Below are 13,083 nucleotides of genomic sequence, written 5' to 3'. Positions count from 1 at the left end.
ACCTTTCCATTTACCGTCAGACAAGAATCCGTCTAAACACGTAGTGGAAAATGTATTACACAAATTAAGACATAAAAAAAATTATTAATGTAAAAATAATAATTATAATGATAATAATCACTGAAATATAAATCATTGTTCGAGGTGAGCGTGTTTTTGTATTATTTTATATAGTTTGTATTATTTTATATAGTTTTACAGGCTGCAGAGTTGCGTTCACAATAAACTGCTCTGTGGAAATAAAATGAACTAAACTCAAAGCACCTCCTGAACTGAGATGTCTGAGGTCATTTGCAGCACTCATAAAACCCCCCAAAAATAAGGAACCAAAGAGTGAGATCCTTGCGTGGGATGCGCGTGTTCCACAAGACTGCACGCCTCCGTATCAGTGCGTCATATATGCGCATAGACGGCTTTTCTGTCATCTGTTCCTAATAATATAAAATAGTGTTTTTTCTTTGTGTCTTTGTGTCTACAGGCACATTGTTTTTAATATTAATTTGATAATAATAATAATCTAATAATAATAATAATAATTTAATAGATTAATGAGAAAACGAGCCAAATATCGTCTTGACATGGTCAAAGGCATCAGGTATTGGCGATCACTCTGACCATCGTCGATCCTCGAGATCATCGTCTGTTTGCTCAACCAGAATGTGCATTTCTTTCTATAAATTAACGAAATGTTCAGACAGTCTCTTCTGGTTTTCCCAACACATTCAGAATCATTACAGATTTTGCCGGTATCGCTGCGGCTTGCTTCATGCATTAAAGGCTCATATAGGCATAATTGCTTATATGTAAAACTTAATATCATAAACGTGCGACGACTAGTCGACTAATGGCTTAAATTAACGACTAGTAAAATCTTTGGTCGGGGGCAGCCCTACATTTTTTATTTGTCATGCGTTCACAATTAGTTTCTAGCTCTGTAAAGCAACTTTACATTTTGAAAAGGTGCTAATGTATGTAAATTAAACTTACTATTATTATTGTTATATTTTAATTGATGCAACAAAAACAAGTCAGTGAGGGATGGAATAATGTCAATTAAGGGATAGGTCAGAACGGTTGACTAGATTAGTTAGGTGACCTAGTTTACCTAAGTATGTTGTTGTTGTTTTTTGCGGCACATCATTAAATACCCCATCTTCTCTGTGAAGTCTATTGAAATATCCCCTTGTTTTTTATTGTGTGTGTGTGTGTGTGTGTGTAGGTTCAGGAGTTTGAGCATGTGAATGGAAAGTTCAGCATGCCAGATTTGATTCCCGCAGGCTTAGAGCTTAAAAAATTAACTGAAAGTGTCTCATCGGACCCAAACACTCCAGTCCCAGCCAGTCCTGTTCCGACTCAACCCAGCACTCCTGTGCCGTCAGGTATGTAAATGTGTATCTACTGGACAATAGTCACCGTCTGAATTTAATTAATGCGAAAGATCAGAATAGTGCAAAAACAATTTGCGAATAATCAGTGTTTTGAGTGTCTCTACTGGTGAAACTAGCTTAAAATAAATACATTTAAAGTTGAAGCCAATGTGGCTCTTTTACTAAATGTAATGCAAGTAATTTATTTGTGGTTTAGAACTTACGAATAACATTGATCATCTCGTAACAAGGCCACATGTCAAGGTCTGGGTAGATTAGATGGCAAGTGAACAATCGTAGTCAACATGTTGAATGCAAGAGAAATGGGCAGGAGTACAGACCTGAGCAACTTTGACAAGGGACAAACTGTTATGGCCTGTTATGTTAGGGTCAGAGCATCTCTGAAATGGCAAGGCTCGTGGGGTGCTCCTGGTCAGCAGTGGTAAGTACCTACCGACAGTGGTCCGAGGAGGGGCAAACCACAAACCAGCGACAGGGTGTTGGGCTCATCGATGTGTGAGGGCAACAAAGGCTATCCCATCTGTTCCGAACCGACAGAAGGTCTACTGTGGCACAAGTCTCAGAAAATGTTATTGATGGTGATGGGAGGAAAGTGTCACAACACACAGTGCATCGCACCCTGCGTAGCCGCAGACCAGTCAGAGTGCCTAGGATGCCCCTGTCCACCGTCGAAAGCACCTACAATGGGCAGGTGAGTATCGGAACTGGACCTTGGAGCAGTGAAAGAAGATTGCCTCGTCCAACGAGTCCCGTTTTCTTTTACATCACGTGGACGGCCATGTACGCGTGCACCGTTTACCCGGGGAGTGATTGCGCCAGGATGCACTGTGGGAAGACGACAAGCCGTTGGAGGGAGTGTGATGCTCTGGGCAATGTTCTGCTGGGAAACCCTGGGTCCGACCGTTCATGTGGAAGTCAATTTGGCACGTGCCACTTACCTAAACATTGTTGCAGACCAGGTACACCCCTTCATGGCAGTGGTATTGCCTGATGGCAGTGGCCTCTGTCAGCTGGATAAAGCGCCTTGCCACACTGTATGGTTGCATGGTATACCGGTGCTATGGTATTATTGCAATAATAAAGCTTTAAAATACCGGTGGTGTCACAGTATTTTTTAAACGGTAGTACCATAAGTTATGTTGTTTGTGTGGTAGTAATCAGACCTATTTCTGCAATAACATTGAAAAATAGTCTTTTCGAGTGGCATCCCCTTCACGCAGTGCCCTTTAAGAGCACAAAATGCTGTTTAGAATTGGCCACTTACATGGTATTGTTTATTTTTCAATGAGTGTTTTTCCCATGCTTAAAACACATGTCTGAATCACGTCCCTGAGTCGTGTGATCAGTGTGTGTAATCTGCATTCGCGCTCCTGTTTACCGGGAGACCAGGGCTGAAATGGATATAATAACGAAACAGCTTCTCAAAACAGTCTTTTCAACGTTACAATGTCTATATTTTTATGTTAACAACATTCAAATAATCACAGAAATAATGGACGTATTAGGTAACAAGTTTGTCCATTTGAGCCTTTTCCCTTTTCATCCATCAGTTATTTTCACCCCTTCCAGAGCAACATTTTAATATATACTATATTAATAATGAATTTGCTTAAAACAAACTGCGAATGGTGAGTCATTAGTTGACTGTCATATAAAACAAATTAATATTATTTAAATTATTTAGCAAAATAATCATCTTTCATGTTGACACTGCCCTTCCAACGTCCCAACTCGGAAACTCGTTAATATGACTTTGTGGGGTCATTCATGTGCTTGGAACTCATAATTATGATATGTCCTACTCCACTTGAAGCGCACATTTGACCATCTGTGGTATCGTGATACTATTTGGTATCTTGATACTTTAGCTGGTATACTATCGTAAGATATGATCATGGTAGCGTGGCAACCTTAGCACACTGCACACATTGCTCGGGAACGGTTTAGGGAACATGATGAATAGTTCAAGGTGTTGCCCTGGCCTCCAAATTCCCCAGATCTCAATCCGATTGAGCATTTGTTGGATGTACTGGACCAACAAGTCCGATGCATGGCGGCTCCGCCTCACAACTTACAGGATTTGAAGGATCTGCTGCTAATGGCTTGGTGCCAGATACCACAGAAGACCATCAAGGGTTTGGAGAGTCCATGCTTTGGTGGGTCAGTGCTGTTTTGGCAGCAAGTGCAGGACCAACATCATATTAGGCTCATTAGTGTATATTCATATCTAAATTATTCGGTAAATGTGATTCCATCGTAGTTTATGCATATGTCTCCTTAGCCAATGAAAAAACGATTCCGCTATTGGTTGCTCTTGGTCAGCTGGACAGTTACATTTTCTGTTTTTACAGATAAGACTGAGTCGGTATCTGGTTCTCAAGAAGACAAGGAGATTACTGAACCAGAGAGCAGCGCCAAATCGTCAGAGACTGAGGTTGGACTGCTGCATATAATTCTCAAATGTCTCTCGTCTCTCTAGTGTGTATTAAAATGTCTCTTTGTCCTCTCACAGCAGCCAGTTATTCCAGAGCCCTTCTCTGCAGTAGAGAAGACCAATGAGAGTGAAGAGCCAAAGACTGTCAGTGCAGAAGAGAAGCAAATGAAAGAAAGTAAGAAGAATGACATGCCACCCATCCAATCAGAGCCATCGTCTAATCAAGCACAGGCACCCACTAAACCTAGTGAGCAGTCAGCCAATCAGACTCCCTCTGGTGAGCGTTTTTTCACCATGCATGTAATAGTTCTGCAAAATATTCATAAATTATTTTAAAAAAACAACTTCAACAATATTTTCCAGACTCTGTTGAAGTGAAAGAATCTTCTCCTGAGAGAGGGGAAAATAAATCCAGCCCTGTTAAAACAGATGACAAGGAGCAAAAACCAGGTCAGTATTAGTGAAATACGTTTATGATTTTGGAGAAAAAGGGGTGACCATCAAGATTTTGGGTTTAAATGTACATATTTTAAATGGAAAATATGTCACAATGCAGGACATTTCACAAAATCAGCTTTTGTGACACATCGATTCCAACAGTTAAGCTGGCTCTCCAGTAGCAGACTCAAATTGGGAGGGGGGTGTCACACTTAATGACTGTTTTCACTAATCTTGCCCTCCTAGTCAGTGAGCCTGTCACATTTACAGATTAAAAACAGAGGGAAGGTGTCACACTTAACAACTGCCTTTGACTTTTCTCAACGCTTCACTGTCACGGCCCATTTTCGCAGCCAATCAACCATAAGCTTGCGGAAATAAAAGCAAGAGCACCACCTCCGGGTGAAATATGAACACAAAGGCAAGCAGTGTTTCACGGCAGCGGTTGCGGTTTCCGTTTCATTATTTCTGGTTGCATGCAGAAAGAGCAGAAAGCTCAGAAAGTGTTGGGCAAGACCAAACTTACATGGCCGTGGACAATATAGCTTGGCATTTCTTCAATTTGAGTTGGAGGTAAGAACGCGTTGTAACACGCACAAGAAGAGACAGTCACAATGTCGGGGTAAAACTGCTTTAATGGCAGAAAGGCAAAAGTACCAAGGGGCAAATCCAGAGAAGCGTAGTCAAGGGGGCGGAAGGTCGAAGCCGGGAAATCAGTATATAACAAATGGGCAAATCCAAAGAAGCGTAATACAGGGAAGCGTAAGGTCGAAGCCAGGAGATCAGAATATAACAAAGACAAACACGAGAGTAGTAGAAACAGGGGAAAGCTAGCGAAACACTAGAGCTGGCAAAGCGAAGGGGTAACTAAACAATAACCAACAAGTGTGGGGAGAAAGGGTAGAGTATATATAGAGGAAGTGAACCGTGCAGGTGAAACTAATATTCTGGTGATTGGGAGCGAGCGTGAGAGCTAGAGGGGGCGGGGTGAACTTGAGGATCAGAGCTCGTTACACGCGTCTATAACAGTTACTTTTATTTCTAAATTTATATGAATATACAGTATTTTATAAAATATAGTATTTTCAGTGTTTCAAGGCATTAACTCAGTCGGGAACACATTGCTTGCGTTTTAAACGTCTTTTAATTTTAGGGCAATATATAAATTAATAACCAGGATTTTTTTTTTCTCTCCCCAATTTGGAATGCCCAATTCCCAATGCGCTCTAAGTCCTCGTGGTGGCGTATTGACTCGCCTCTATACGAGTGGCGGACGTCGAATCTCAGTTGTCTCCACGTCTGAGACCGTCAATACGCGCATCTTATCATGTGGCTTGTTGATTGCGTTACCACGGAGACATAGCACGTGTGGAGGCTTCACGCTATTCTCCGTGGCATCCACGCACAACCCATCACATTCCCCACCGAGAGTGAGAACCACATTATAGCGACAACAAGGAGTTTACCCCATGTGACTCTACCCTCCCTAGAAACCGGGTAAATTTGGTTGCTTTGGAGACCTGGCTGGAGTCACTCAGCACGCCCTGGGATTCGAACTCGCGAACTCCAGGGGTGGTAGTCAGCGTCTTTATCTGCTGAGCTACCCAGGCCCAACCAGTAATTATTTTAAAAAACAGACACAAATTAGAAAATGTTGATACATTTAAATAATATTTATATCAACATTTTTCATTTTTATGTTTACAAACATAATCTGTGTTCTTCGTTTTCTAGGTAAATTATGAAAATTATAAAGAGGAAAAAAAAATATGGCATTTCGTTACAAAATGTCATGTGCCATGTATCTTTCAAATCACTAATCTGGTTTCCACAGTCATTCCTGATGATTTAAAATCCGAAGAACCCTCTGAGAGCCAATTGAATGGAGAGAAAGACGTGAGGGACGACACGTTAGACGAGAGCCACAAAGATGACAAGACCAGCATCAAGACGCGCTTCATGTTCAACATCGCAGATGGAGGATTCACAGGTGAGTTACAGTCTTATTGACATTGTTCTGATTGGTTGTCTTCCTCTGACAGGTATTCCAGAATGGATACATATTGCATCGTGGACAGCAGAATCAAAATGATGTTCAAATGAAAACAGCGGCAAAGAATGCATGGATAAGGACAGTATGTGCGTGTTTTTGTGTGTGTTTTGTTTGTTCTCAGAGTTACACACACTCTGGCAGAATGAAGAGCGTGCAGCTGTGTCATCTGGCAAAATGTACGACATCTGGCACCGTCGCCATGACTACTGGCTGCTGGCTGGCATCGTAACGTATCCTCACAGTTTCCACAGTCGTGCTTGTGAGCTTTCTTAATATTGCCACTTGTTTATTTTTTCCCTTTTTTCAGTTTTTATAGAAGCAGTGTCCTTTTTGCAACATCTGCAAATGGCAGATGACTGTAAATATTTCTTACCAGACATAAACTGCATTTTGCATAATGTTTTATTTTGCATTATGAGTTTAAAAACCTCTCAGAAAACGAGGCGAACCCTTAAGCAAGTGTCTCAGACATGGCTATGCCCGCTGGCAGGACATTCAGAATGACCCACGCTATGCCATCCTCAATGAGCCTTTTAAGACAGAAATGCACAAAGGGAACTACTTAGAAATGAAGAACAAATTTCTTGCCAGGCGATTCAAGGTACACTATGAATCACATGTTTTACTTGATGTTTTAATTAAAAAAGAACATGCCTTGAATGTTTCTTCCCTTTTCTCCATATCAGCTCTTGGAACAGGCTTTGGTAATTGAGGAGCAGCTACGACGTGCAGCATACCTGAACATGTCTCAGGATCCCAGTCACCCTGCTATGGCCCTCAACACACGGTTTGCTGAGGTGGAATGCCTGGCTGAATCCCATCAGCACCTCTCCAAAGAGTCACTGGCTGGAAACAAACCAGCCAATGCTGTGCTGCACAAAGGTGCAATATTCTTAAAAATATAATGTGTAAATGTATAGAATTTATAAGCCAAAACTACACATTTTTTTAAATTGCCTCAATCCGGGTGGTGGAGGACGAATCTCAGCTGCCTCCACGTCTGAGACCGTCAATCCGCACATCTCATCATGTGGCTTGTTGATCACATTACCGCAGAGATATAGTGCGTGTGGAGGCTTCACGCCATCCACCGCGGCATCCACGCACAACTCACCACACGCCCTACCGAGAGCGAGAACCACATTATAGCAATCACAAGGAGGTTACCCCATGTGACTCTACCCTCCCTAGCAACCAGGCCAATTTGGTTTCTTAGGTGACCTGGCTGGAGTCACTCAGCATGCCCTTCGATTCAAACTAGTGAACTCCTGGTGTCTTTACCACTGAGCTACCCAGGCCCTACCCATTATTAATGGATTATGAAAGCATACTGTAATGAAAAATAAATATCGAAACTAAGCAACAAAAATGTTTTGTTTTGAAATCCTATGGTTTCTGATCTGGAAGAAAAATGTATAAATAAGAAAATGATTTATCATTATGATTTTTTTTCTTCTTCTAGTGCTGAACCAGCTGGAGGAGCTTTTAAGTGACATGAAGGCCGACGTGACACGGTTGCCCTCCATGCTTTCGCGGGTCCCACCCGTGTCTGCCCGGCTGCAGATGTCAGAGCGGGGGATTCTCAGTAGGCTCACCAGCCGGGGCAACGAGCCGCCACCTCAGCAGGTCAGGGTGACACCTTCTCATATCATATCACTGTCGCATCTAAAAGATGAATAATAGATAGACCTTGTGTGAATGAGCCTTCATGTCAGAATGTTCTGTTTTATCTCCCCTCAGCCTTTCCCTCAGGGATCATTTGGCTGTTCTCAGATGTATAATAGCAGTTTTGCCGGAGGTTTCCGTGGGCCTGGAGGCACCGCAATGGTGAACTACAGCCAAATGCCCCTGGGGCCATATGTTAGTGGTTAGTGCCCTAAGTAAACCTATATTAACCTTGAAATAAAGAGCATAGATAAAACAATCAGCTTGTTTACATGGACACCAGAAAGCCATTTATTAAGACGCAAAAGCAACTTTCGTGTAACATGTACTGTGTTAACAGATACATTCGGATCGATCTGCAGTAAGCAACTTTCTCCACAGCAAAGGGCATAATACATAATTTCCCTGGGAGGCTGGTGTAAATAACGAAAATGGCATGTGAGGACGACTTCCCCATTAATTGCTTTACTCAATTGCTTTGCTTTATTTCCAGATGTCACACAGCTGCTGCTGTGCTTGTTTGCTTAACTTTCCATCTCGACCTGCTGCAGCATTGCGCTGCAATTGCGGGGCTTCCCTCTTACGTCATACTGCACAAATGCATTTTTTAAAACATATAAGAACGCCACTTATGCATTTACATGGCCACAGAAGTCACGTTCTCCAGCAGAAATCTAGATGTGTTAAACCACATAATCTTCCGAACCTTCGTGGACACTCACAACCCACAATTCTTTGCTTCAATGGAAATGTCTAAAAATAAATGATGGCAATTTGCCCGTAAATATGATGTTCAAAAGCAAGTAATGTTAATTCCCAAGTTGAAGTACCTCAGTAGATGGGTGCAGAGTATATAATATGCATAATTACATTAATATATAATTTAAATAAATTAGTAGACTAAAAGTACACCTGTAAAATCTGTTTTCTTTTCTCTCTACATCATTATAACTCTCCTAGAATGTACCTCATGCATTTCCTTCCAGAGGGACTTTGTTCCCTTCTCACTCAAACCGCTCGCATGTTAAAGTGTGGCGTGCTGTCATAGCAACCATGTAACATTCCGTTTCCATTTGTCCTACGAAGGCCGTCTCATTTAAACAAGGCTTGTTTAAAGGAGGACGTTTCGTATACTTCAGCCTTCAAAGGACGCATCCTACCTGGCACGCAGCCTTCGAAACGAGACACAGCAAGTGGCACCTTTGGACCTGTCCCAAATGGCACACTCCACCCTTGTGGTCTTCCTCTGAGAGCAGACTTTGATGATGTAAGAGAGTGCAGAACGATGGGGCACTAGTCAGCAAGTCCATGAGGGGGCATGATTGGTAAAAGTGTACAAGCTACAGCCATGTGCATTCAATTATTCTATCCTGTCTTGATATTTTAGAGACTCGCAATAATTCTAAAATCCTCTTTGAAACAACAATAACAATAAATTGAATAGGAGTAATTCCATGTCTCTTGAAAATTAAACAAAACAAACTCAGACTTAAAAGTGATTCTATATACCCATGATAAGCAAGTGACATTGACAATCCGGAAAAAGCGATAATTAAAATACAATTTTAATCTGCAATTGAACATTGCCTTGTCCGCCATGTCTTATCCTCCAGCTCAGAAACTGGAGTCCTTCTGGTTGGTCTGTCGCAAGGACTGTTGGGTAGCAGACTGCAGTTAGCCCATCGAGGGCACAAAGGAGGTGCTCGCGAGAATCCTCGCAAGCACTAAAATCACAAATGGGACACACTACGGACTTGTAGACTTCACAAGCACGTGCAACTGAAGGCCACGAGACCACAAGTCCACATGAAGTGCACCATTTGGGACAGGGCGTTTGTACAATGGGCAGCAAGTCTGAGTGTGGTTTGTTTTTGTACAGCTGCGCGTTACCAATACAGCTGGAGTTTTGCATACTGCCCCCTGCTGAAAACAGGTGGTACTTCAAACTTAAATTGCTTACATTATTTTATTTCTATATCATTGAACATAACCCTATTATTGGCCTACCTCTGTAAGCACTATTTTTTATTGTTGGTCGAAGTACTTTTGTAGCATCTTACTTTGGTTGTGTCATGCCTCACTAGTTTTCATCGTCTCTAGTCATAAGTTCTGTGTTTTTTGGGCACTGTGTCAGGTCAAACAAAGTTTCAGATTTTTTTAAATGTGTCTTTAGATCCCTGCATTATTCTGTTGTGAACAGTCTTGCATTGCAAGGCTGATTGGACCTTGCGATCTTCGCAAGTGCTTTCCATTTTTGTGTGCAATATATACCAGGCAGTCAGTGAACGGACTGTGGGCGGTCTGTGACTTATAGTAACTACTCTAGGTTTAATGTATGATATATTTATGAAGGCATAAACTAATAAAAAACATATAAATATATATTTTTTATTGCTGTATAACATTCCTGAGATCATAAAATCTGAGCTGTTTCTCTCCGGGCTCCTAGTGTCTTCAAATGGACCCCCGCCCCCAACCAGCCACCTGGAGAAAAAGTCCATTGACACTCTGAGAGATGTGCCCACCCCTGATCTGAAATCAGGCAAACCCAGTGATGTCATATGCATCGAGGACTAGCCCCCACCATTCTGTTCTCTCTCTGTAAGATACCTACGGACAGAACCATGGAGACCTCCTCCAAAAAGTGAATATTAAACAGCAGATCGAATCAATTGCACTTTTGTCTTTAAGAATATGTTCATCTGTTCTTGTATGCGCCTGTAAGTTTTATTCAGTACAGTAACATACTTTTTTGTCGTTCTTTTTTAACTTCTCCAATGCAAAACTCTTGATCGAGTAAGGAGAGACTGTGGACACTTGTGAAGAGGGCACTGTTATTCTGACAGTCCTCTGAGCTTTAGTTTTGTTTTTTTACGTAATGAGGACGTTTTCATCTCTGCTGTTGTTGAGCCATCCGGAGGTTCTACTAGTCCCTAGCCTCTGCTTTGCTCCTGGAGGTGCTACTAGTTCCTAGCCTATGCTTTGTTCCTGGCTCTGCTCATGGATGGCATGCTTTTGCTACCCCTGCAGGTTATTGCTGTAAATGTGCATCTAAATGCAGATTAGTTCAATAACTGTCATTGACTCAACTTCAGTAAGAAGATTATATGAAGAGTACCTCAAATGCCAGCCCTCAATGTTTGCTTTTTCAATTGTATTGGATTGTTTTTCCAGTTTGCATGACTCTTTATAGAGAAAAGGTTACAGTGTTTACAATTATAAACGTTAAAGGATAGAGCGGTAATCAAATAATGGCAAATGGAACACTGTTTTCATGCCTTTGAGCTGATAATGTACACCGAAAATTTGGAAAAAAATTCCCAATTGTGTTGTTTGCTGTGAAACATTGGGGCTTACACACAACTTTAAAGGAATATTCTGTCTTAAACTGAATGTAAGCGCTACTGACATCCTCTGTGGCAAGAAAAATAATCAAAAGGACAATTTAGACCATTTTTACGAAATAAAGTGTATTGTTTTTTAACTGTAGGTGCCTCAACAAAAATACAACCTTCACAGTTTTGCTTTAATACGATTTCCCCATGAGCTTCGATTGTAAGTGCATTACTGCACACTATTCAAAATTAAATTCTGACATGACCAGAATATTCATCCCACAAAGGACAAAGGAATGGTTTTAATTCCTTTGTGCAGTGTTCATGCCACCATTACCGAACTCAGTAAGCTCACATGCAGATATTTTTGATTTGTGAACTTGTTATTTTATTTAATGATATTCTTCTATCGTCAGACACATTCTGCCCGACATTTTGTGAATTGCTAAAAACTTTCTAAGCCAAGCTCATGGACGGTATTGACATGATTGTTCTTGTGCCATCAGTGATGTGAACATGGATTGTTTTGATTTAACTTTGAAATTAAAAGCCTTGTGTATCTGTGTTTTTAAGCAGCGCACTTTACATGGAGACAGGACATGACCGGGGAGACGGCATTTCCAATGGGCCATTTCAAACGCAGTAAAAACCTCTCTCAATAACTTGTATACTCAGTTCGTTTCAGTCTGTGGTATTAGCCAAGTTTATTACTCTAATGTATATGAAGTATTTCTGTTCGTTTTTAGCATCTCAGCACTGGCGTAAATGGCACAGAGGTGTCATCGCTGACCGTAAACTTGATTATACTGTAGCTTCTTTCGCAGAGTAGTTTTAACAAGCGTTTTAAGATGATGCTCATTTTTGTGTAGACTACGAATGTGGGTTAAATGCAGTTAAATGTTCACACGCACACTCACACACATGAGATAAACCTCAAATGATTTCAAAGAAATACAAAGACAGCTTCAAGAGTAAAGGGACCTTAAACCTGAGGTTATGAAGAGAGAGCCAGCAGCATAAAATGTGTTGTGAAATGAAGTTTTATTTTTAATCCTGTGTGATGAGTTTATACCATTTCATTTGTACCTTTTACATTTTATCACAGTATGGATATTGACGTTAAGCTCCATTTAAATGCAATCAAACTGAAGCCAATGAATGAATGTATGAAGTATTTAATAAGCTTCAGTCTAATATTACAAGTTTTTTTTTCATTCAATTACACATTAGGCTTCAAAAGCTTAAAAAAAAAAAGATCCTGGTCTAAACACAATTAGACCAGGATCAACGAAAACACAGCATGTAAGATATCTCCAGATTACTTTGGACCAGAGGTGCTTCTCCTGGTTTTAAACAGTTATGTATAAGCAAAACAGTAAGCAGTATTGCTATTTTGCAGAGATAAGAATATGGAAAAGAGATAAGTGATCTGTTGTCATTTCACTTTGTACTTGTGTATTTGTTTAATGTGTTTTATTAAATTCTCTCCAATAAGATCTGCGCCTTTTTTATTTTGAATTCTCAAATGTTTGCAGAATCCTGTAGGCAAATGCATAGTATGTTTTGATATTGTGTCTTAGGGGTCAGATAGACTCTTGCACCAATGTACTTAAAACAGGTCATTTCTGCAGTAAATGGAAGTGGAGCGTAGTTCTAGTGGGAAGACCAGCAGGTGTACAACATCACATCATTAGCTGGGTAATTCCCAGCCAATCGCACGTAAGCCAATGCTTTATAAGTCTGATCACAATCTATCACATTGCTGTTTCG

The 13,083-nt window shown here is 40.9% G+C and overlaps 1 protein-coding gene across 1 annotated transcript in view; it reads left to right on the top strand.

Moving 5' to 3' along the window:
• The window catches only part of LOC127632512 (chromodomain-helicase-DNA-binding protein 5-like), a 67,574-nt gene extending 54,713 nt beyond the window's left edge, over positions 1-12,861 (top strand). Inside the window, exons 30-40 of the mRNA XM_052111127.1 lie at positions 1,220-1,379; positions 3,740-3,822; positions 3,901-4,099; positions 4,186-4,272; positions 6,095-6,250; positions 6,435-6,543; positions 6,782-6,914; positions 7,000-7,195; positions 7,776-7,939; positions 8,054-8,180; positions 10,428-12,861. Of these exons, the coding sequence (XP_051967087.1) occupies positions 1,220-1,379; positions 3,740-3,822; positions 3,901-4,099; positions 4,186-4,272; positions 6,095-6,250; positions 6,435-6,543; positions 6,782-6,914; positions 7,000-7,195; positions 7,776-7,939; positions 8,054-8,180; positions 10,428-10,555 (1,542 nt within the window). The 3' untranslated portion in view covers positions 10,556-12,861. The remainder of the gene's footprint in view (positions 1-1,219; positions 1,380-3,739; positions 3,823-3,900; positions 4,100-4,185; positions 4,273-6,094; positions 6,251-6,434; positions 6,544-6,781; positions 6,915-6,999; positions 7,196-7,775; positions 7,940-8,053; positions 8,181-10,427) is intronic.
• Positions 12,862-13,083: the final 222 nt, after the last annotated feature.

This window comes from Xyrauchen texanus, chromosome 39 (genome assembly GCF_025860055.1).
Source record: "Xyrauchen texanus isolate HMW12.3.18 chromosome 39, RBS_HiC_50CHRs, whole genome shotgun sequence".
Lineage (NCBI taxonomy): Eukaryota > Metazoa > Chordata > Actinopteri > Cypriniformes > Catostomidae > Xyrauchen > Xyrauchen texanus.
Note: the sequence above shows the minus strand (reverse complement) of the source record. Positions and strands in the feature narration are given on the sequence as shown.